Below are 7,883 nucleotides of genomic sequence, written 5' to 3'. Positions count from 1 at the left end.
AGTCTAGCTAGATATAGATATATATATATATATATATATATATGTATATATATATTATATATATATATCATAATCATCATCAGCCATTACTAGTCCACTACAGAACAAAGGCCTCAGACATTTCCTTCCACTTTGCGTCTGTTTATGGTACTTCTGTCCCAGTCCCCAACTGCAAACTTTCTTATTTCGTCAATCCATCGTCTCCTTTTCCTTCCCCTGCTTCTTTTGCAATCTCTAGGAACCCATTCTGTTATTCTTAATGTCCATTTATTATCTATCATTCTCATTATATTAAATTTATGTCCTGCCCATGTCCATTTCTTTAAAAAAAAAAAAACTAATATGTAAGATAAGTTTTTTTGTCTTTAAGACTAGAGTTTTAGAAGATGAACTAAATTTGGTACTACTATCATCTCTACAAAGAAATAATTATCCTTATATAATGACAGTGCCTCCATACTAACGAAATGTACAAGAAACCTCAAAACAATAAAAAAAAAGAAAAAAAATGTGAAAATTTTAAGAAAATTTGTAAAATTCATGAAAATATTATTGTCATTTAAACTGTGTAGATTTTTATAATGTAGACGGCTGTGACTCGAACTGAACCTATTTATAGTCAATTCTTTTTAGCGAGGCAGATTTGCGCCGACTCTCAACGGTGTCCTTTTAGCTCGGAAAAGTTTCCTGATCGCTGATTGGTTAGAATTATCTTGTCCAACCAATCAGCGATCAGGAAACTTTTCCGAGCTAAAAGGGCACCGCTGCGAGTCGGTGCACATATGCCTCGCTAAAAGAAATTGACTTTTTTTTTTTTCTATAGTTGAAGAAGTTTTCTGAACGTACCCAACTCATTATAACGGTGCTATATCGAACAAACAATGACGTAATGTTATTTCATTGTTGATATAACAAGAAAACAAAACTATTGGACAATTCATAATCTACAGTATTCTATTTTTCGTTTCCGTAGAGGCTACCTCACGAAAACTGGGGTAATTTAAACAAAATTCAAATTCACAACTTTTATAGACAAGTTAGATATTTATCTGCATACGAGCTAGTTTAAAAACACTTTTATAATAATACTTCTGTAGATTAGACATCCCTAAATCCAATAGTTTCGAGATATTCTTTATTATCGTCAAATGTCAAACAGGACATTGAAACCCGAAGCCCAAGAGTCTACCTCACGAAAACTGGCGAAACTTTAAACAAAATTCAAATGCACAACTTCTATAGATAGGTTTAAAGCCACTTTTATAATAATACTTCTATAGATTAGACATCCGTAAATCCAATAGTTTCGAGAAATTCTTTATTATCGTAAAGTGGCAGACAGGACATTACAATCGGAAGCGAAACCTCACGAAAACTGGCGCAACAAATTTCAAATGCACAACTTATATGGACATGTTTAAAGCCACTTTTATAATAATACTTCTATAGATTAGACATCCGTAAATCCAATAGCTTCAAGAAATTCTTTATTATCGTAAAATGGCAAACAGGACATTACAATCGGAAGCGAAACCTCGCGAAAACTAGCGTAATTTAAACAAAAATCAAATGCACAACTTCTATAGACAAGTTTAAAGCCACTTTTATAATACTACTTCTATAGATTAAACATCCATAAATCCAATAGTTTCTAGAAATTCTTTATTATCGTAAAATGGCAAACAGGACATTAAAAACCAGAAGCGCAAGAGTCAATCTCGCGAAAACTGGGGCAACTTATAATTCAAATTCACAACTTCTACAGACAAGTTAGAGATTTGTCTGCATACGAGCTTGTTTAAAAACACTTTTATAATAATACTTTTATAGATTAAACATCCGTAAATCCAATAGTTTCGAGAAATTCTTTATTTTTGTAAAATGGCAAACAGGACATTACAATCGGAAGCGAAACTCTGGTGTATCAGAGAGAGTCACGATGACTATGGTATGAACTTCCTGTGACACTGGTTTCCCGTTGGCCGGTGGCGAACCTTAAAAAGTCCGCGTCATTGTTTATCTTTCTGTATTGTAACGTTCATTGATAACTCGAAGAGTAGAAAACACTTTAGACGCGTCGTGTTATTGCAGTATCTGATTATCGCTAGGCATTAATCAGCGTATTAATCAGGTTTATCGTTATCGTAACGTCAGCATGACAAGGCAAATCCTGGGTATAAATAAGAGAGTCGCTACTCGCTAGTCTACTCTCTTGCATTGCAGGACGTTGTGTGATACTTAAAACAATAGGTAAGATAGTTTTTATTGTTTTTTTTAGTGTTATTTTATTAGTGTGTTATTACTGTGCTTTTTTTATATAAAATCGATTGAGAACTGATATCTTTGGACGTTGAAAATACTTAATAGTCTACTCTCTTGCATTACAGGGCGTTGTGTGATACTTAAAACAATAGGTAAGATAGTTTTTATTGTTTTTTTTTTAGTATAATTTTATTAGTGTGTTATTACTGTGCTTTTTTTATATTGAATCGATTGAGAACTGATATCTTTGGACGTTGAAAATACTTAGAAAATTAGTCACGTTTTCTATTCTCGTATTTCATTTAATCCAATTATTATTCCTTGAATTGTGTATTTATTTATGTAAATCAAAGTAAATTGTAATAAGATATAAAAGTTATTTTTCAAACATTCCTGTAAAGAAGGCTTATGTGACTATTGAACTTTTAATGAGGGAACGTTTTCTATTCTCGTATTTTATTTAATCCAATTATTATTCCTTGAATTGCGTATTTATTTATGTAAATAAAAGTAAATTGTAATAAGATATAAAAGTTATTTTTCAAACATTACAGTAAAGAGGGCTTATGCGACTATTGAATTTGCAATGAGGGCTCATTTGACTATTGAATTTGCGTAAACTTCCTTTAATAGTAACAGAAGATATTTGCCTTGACCTTATAAGTTGACTAATTAATTATTTTATACATCTAAAACTGATTTTGCAACCACCAAGTAATAAAACATTATGAACTTAAGATATATATATATATATATATATATATATATATATATATATATATATATATATATATATATATATATATATATATATATATTGATTTTTAGTACATGTTTACAAGGTGGCTATGGTTTACACCCCTCCACACCCCTACCCTATTACCCTTTAATGGTATGAACCATATGGTAGGCCTATTCTAAAGTAGCTATAATTATTCATGTGACCATAATAGCATGTATATGATGTATATTTTTGCAGGAAATTTCCATTTTATTTTGGCAAAAGTTAATGTTTTTATGTGAACAGGGTGACATGAGTCTTTTTATTGTTTATATATGACATATCTGTTCTTGACGTTGTTAATAGTTTATATAGGACATATCTGTTTTGACGCTGTTACTGTTTTTAGAATGATATATTGTTAATTTATTCTCATCATTTATTTATTTCCTTTCCTCACTGGGGTATTTTTCCCTGTTGGAGCCCTTGGGCTTATAGCATCTTGCTTTTCCAATTAGGGTTGTAGCTTGGATAATAATGATAATAATAATAATAATAATAATAATAATAATTATGAGTGTGGATAAAAATAGTTGCTGAGTCCAAAATTGGAAATTTAGTACATATAGATTTAACTATAATCAAGTTGATTTAAGCTTATGCCAGTAACTAATGTAGTACCATAGCCTCTGTACCATGATCTTCCACTATCTTAGGGTAGAGTTCTCTTGCTTGAAGATACACTCGGGCATACTAGTTTATCTTATTTCTCCTTTTTTTCATTTTTTATTCAAGGGCAGAAGAGACTCTTTATCTATGGTAAGGACATACCAAAATCAAACCCTTGTTCTCTAGTCTTGGGTAGCACCATAGCCTCTGTACCATGGTCTTCCGCTGTCTTGGGTTAGAGTTTTCTTGGTTGAGGGTACACTCTGGCACACTATTCTATCTTATTTCTCTTTCTCTTATTTTGTTAGTTTTTTATAGTGTACATAGGAAATATTTACTTTAATGTTACTGTTCTCATTTCATTTTTCCTCGTTTCCTTTTCTCACTGGGCTAACTTTCCATGTTGGAGCCCTTGGGCTTATAACATCCTGCCTTTCCAACTAGGGTTGTAGCTTAGCAAATAATAATAATAATAATAAAAATAATAATAATAATAATAATAATAATAATAATAATAAAGTGATTCTTTCATTCAGCTCAAAGCCCCTTGAAGTGAACACAATTCATCTAGAAGAAAAGTGTATAAACGGATAAAGTTATGGATCGTACTAACGAATGGGACAAGAAGTGGTCCGAAGGACGCACAGGATGGCACTTAGAAGAGGTGAACACTATCCTTAGGGATCATAGCGCCCTTCTTCTTCCTTCTCCGAAGAGGAGGATTTTGGTCCCATTGTGCGGGAAAACGGTTGATCTTAAATGGTGAGTTTTTTATGTCGAATAGGCTGACGTAGGCTTATTTTTATATTTTATATATATGAAAGATCTATTTTAATGTTACTGTTTTAAAAGTATTTTATTTTAATTGTTCATTATCGTGTTGATTTATTTCCTTGTTTCCTTTCCTCACTGGGGTATTTTTCCTTGTTGGAGCCCCTTGGGCTTATAGCATCCTGCTTTTCCAGCTAGGGTTTTAGTTTAGCTAGTAGAACTGAAGATAATAATAATAATAATAATAATAATAATAATAATAATAATAATAATAGTAATAATAATAATAATAACGACAACAACAACAACAACAACAATAATAATAATAATAATAATAATAATAATAATAATAATAATAATAATAATAATAATAATAATAATAACAACAACAACAACAATAATAATAATAATAATAATAATAATAATAATAATAATAATAATAATAATAATAATAATAATAATAATAATAATAATAGTGTGTGTATTTGATAACTGACCTGTAAGCAATTCTTACTTATATATACAAAAGTAAAAAAAAAAAAAAAAAAAGAGTTAACCGCATTCAACTAACAATAACTACAGATGATCATAAAATATGAACTCAACGCCCTAATTTTCGTTATCTAAAAAAACACTATTTGATAGTAACAATAGTGATAAGAAATCACTATATTCACTATTCAAAACTTAAGCAGAATTATGCATATATACATGTTTATATAAAGAGTTTTATATAAATTTTTTTAATTTTATCTCATATTTTGTATATAATAATTTGACTATATGGATTGATTTCTTCTATGTTTCATTAAAAACTTTTGGTGGATAAGTGCAGTGGCCATGAAATGTTATCTAAGCTGATAGTGTGCAGATCCACCTGTTATCTTCAATGCCATGCCAAGGATCTTTATATTTTCATTTCTATCCTTATTTCAATCTCCTCTTCATAGTAGATGATTGAACCCTTGTTTACTTGTTTTGGGTTTAAATCCAACCCTCCACTGAAGTCGAGTGAACTACTTCTCTGGTGGGTCCATATTAATCATCTAACGAAACATTTTTATTATAACTTATACAATTCTTTGATTGTAGCATCTTCCAAATCATATGATCTTGTGAAAAGTAATGTCTTTAGTTTCTTCTTAAATTCAATTGCTCCCTTTAAGTCCTTCATTTCAGTTGGCAGTTTATTATAATGTCTAGGCGCACAGTAGCTAAAAGCCCTTTCACAAAATTTACTATTTGTTCTTGGTTCAGATAGCCTATGTTTGTCACTCATGTGTCTTATGGTAACATTTGTTTCTAGTTCTAGTTTATTCAAGCATTCTTTTAGATATTTTGGTTCATTTTGGTTCAGTATCTTAAACGTTAGTAAGAGTAGCTTGTATTCAATCCTCGCCTTTATCTCAAAAAGCTTTTCCAATTTTTCTACGAAAATAGGAAATTAGTTTGAACCACCGTGACCATCTCTTAGGCCTATTGATGCAAAGAGCCTCTGTTAGATTTCGCCAGTCGTCTCTATCTAAGTATGAATATTTCTTTGTAAATAAGTAATATCTAATTGATTTTCATTGCTTTAATCAACGTATTTAACATTTTTTTTTTTCACGAGAATAGAAAATTAGTTTGAACCACCACCATCATCTAGGCCTATTGAAGCAAAGGGCCTCTGTTAGATTTCTCCAGTCGTCTCTATCTTGGGCTTTTAAATCAATACTTCCTAGTTTGAATATATCTTTGTAAATAAGTTATATCTAATTGATTTTCATTGCTTTAATCAACGTATTTTCCATTATTCCACTAGAATAGGAAATTAGGTTGAACCACCATCATCATCTAGGTCTATTGAAGCAAAGGGCCTCGGTTAGATTTCTCCAGTCGTCTCTATCTTGAGCCTTTAACTCAACACTTCCTAGTTTGAATAAATCTTTGTAAATAAGTAATATCTAATTGATTTTCATTGCTTTAATCGACGTATTTAACATTTTTACGAGAATAGGAAATTAGATTGAACCACCATCATCACCTAGGCCTATTGAAGCAAGGGGCTCGATTAGATTTCGCCAGTCGTCTCTATCTTGAGCTTTTAAATTAATACTTCCTAGTTTGAATATTTCTTTATAAATAAGTAATATTTAATTGAATTTCATTGCTTTAATCAACGTATTTAATTTTTTTTTTTACGAGAATAGAAAATTAGTTTGAACCACCATCATCATCTAGGCCTATTGAAGCAAAGGGCCTCGATTAGATTTCTCCAGTCGTCTTTATCTTGAGCATTTAAATTAATACTTTCAAGTTTGAATATATCTTTGTAAATAAGTAATATTTAATTGATTTTAATTGCTTTAATCAACTTCTTTTCCATTTTCCCATGAGAATAGGAAGTTAGTTTGAACCACCATCATCATCTAGGCCTATTGAAGCAAAGGGTCTCGATTAGATTTCGCCAGTCGTCTCTATCTTGAGCTTTTACATTAATACTTTCAAGTTTGAATATTTCTTTGTAAATAAGTAAAATTTAATTGATTTTCATTGCTTTAATCAACGTATTTTCCATTATTCCAGTAGAATAGGAAATTAGTTTGACCCACCATCATCATCTAGGCCTATTGAAGCAAAGGGCCTCGATTAGATTTCGCCAGTCGTCTCTATCTTGAGCTTTTAAATTAATACTTTCAAGTTTTAACATTTCTTTGTAAATAAGTAATATTTAATTGATTTTCATTGCTTTAATCAACGTATTTAACATTATTCACGAGAATAGAAAATGAGTTTGAACCACTATCATCATCTAGGCCTATTGAAGTAAAGGGCCTCTGTTAAATTTCGCCAGTCATCTCTATCTTGAGCTTTTAAATTAATACTTTCAAGTTTGGATATTTCTTTGTAAATAAGTAATATATAATTGACTTTCATTATATTAATCGACGCAGGTTATATGATGCTGGGCACACTGTGGTCGGCGTGGAAGGAGTAGCTCAGCCGGTGGTGGAGTTCTTTAAAGAAAACAATCTCAGATATGGAACAATCGGATTTTCAAAAGGCACAATATATAAGGTGAGGTTAATAGATATGTTCTGTATAAACTTTCATAGATGCATTGTACCTTGTTCGTGACTAACCTTAAAACTTGTCTAATTTCTTTAAATTTAAAGCTAGTAAAAGCGGAATGACGTTAAAACCATGCAAATTACCTTAAAACCAAGGAAATTACCTCGAACTAAGATAATTACCTTAAAAGCTTGAGTCCTGTAGCTTGTGAACGTTGTGAGCAGTGTTGCCAGGTGGGTTAGTGTTAAAATCCCCAAATATCGTAATAAAGATTCCCCAAATAAACCAAAATTCCCTATTTCCACAAATACATATATTCTTCTGATCTTGTAGGCTTTGCTAACATAGAAATTTACTTACTATACTTCACGTTAGTGCAAGTAAACTCATTGCAACAATATAAAGG

The 7,883-nt window shown here is 30.8% G+C and overlaps 1 protein-coding gene across 2 annotated transcripts in view; it reads left to right on the top strand.

The window, feature by feature from the left end:
• The first annotated feature begins 2,181 nt into the window (after positions 1-2,181).
• Positions 2,182-7,883, top strand: part of LOC137636765 (thiopurine S-methyltransferase-like) — an 8,571-nt gene continuing 2,869 nt past the window's right edge. The window contains exons 1-4 of one of the 2 annotated variants that reach the window (XM_068369139.1): positions 2,229-2,250; positions 2,388-2,414; positions 4,189-4,414; positions 7,360-7,483. In XM_068369139.1, coding sequence (XP_068225240.1) covers positions 4,251-4,414; positions 7,360-7,483 — 288 coding nt within the window. In that variant the 5' untranslated portion in view covers positions 2,229-2,250; positions 2,388-2,414; positions 4,189-4,250. Of the gene's footprint in view, positions 2,251-2,387; positions 2,415-4,188; positions 4,415-7,359; positions 7,484-7,883 lie in introns of both variants that reach the window. The other variant, XM_068369140.1, reaches the window with a different exon arrangement.

Source organism: Palaemon carinicauda, unplaced genomic scaffold, assembly GCF_036898095.1.
Source record: "Palaemon carinicauda isolate YSFRI2023 unplaced genomic scaffold, ASM3689809v2 scaffold381, whole genome shotgun sequence".
Classification (NCBI taxonomy): domain Eukaryota; kingdom Metazoa; phylum Arthropoda; class Malacostraca; order Decapoda; family Palaemonidae; genus Palaemon; species Palaemon carinicauda.
The sequence above is the reverse complement of the archived record's forward strand: the minus strand, read 5'-3'. Positions and strand labels throughout refer to the sequence as shown.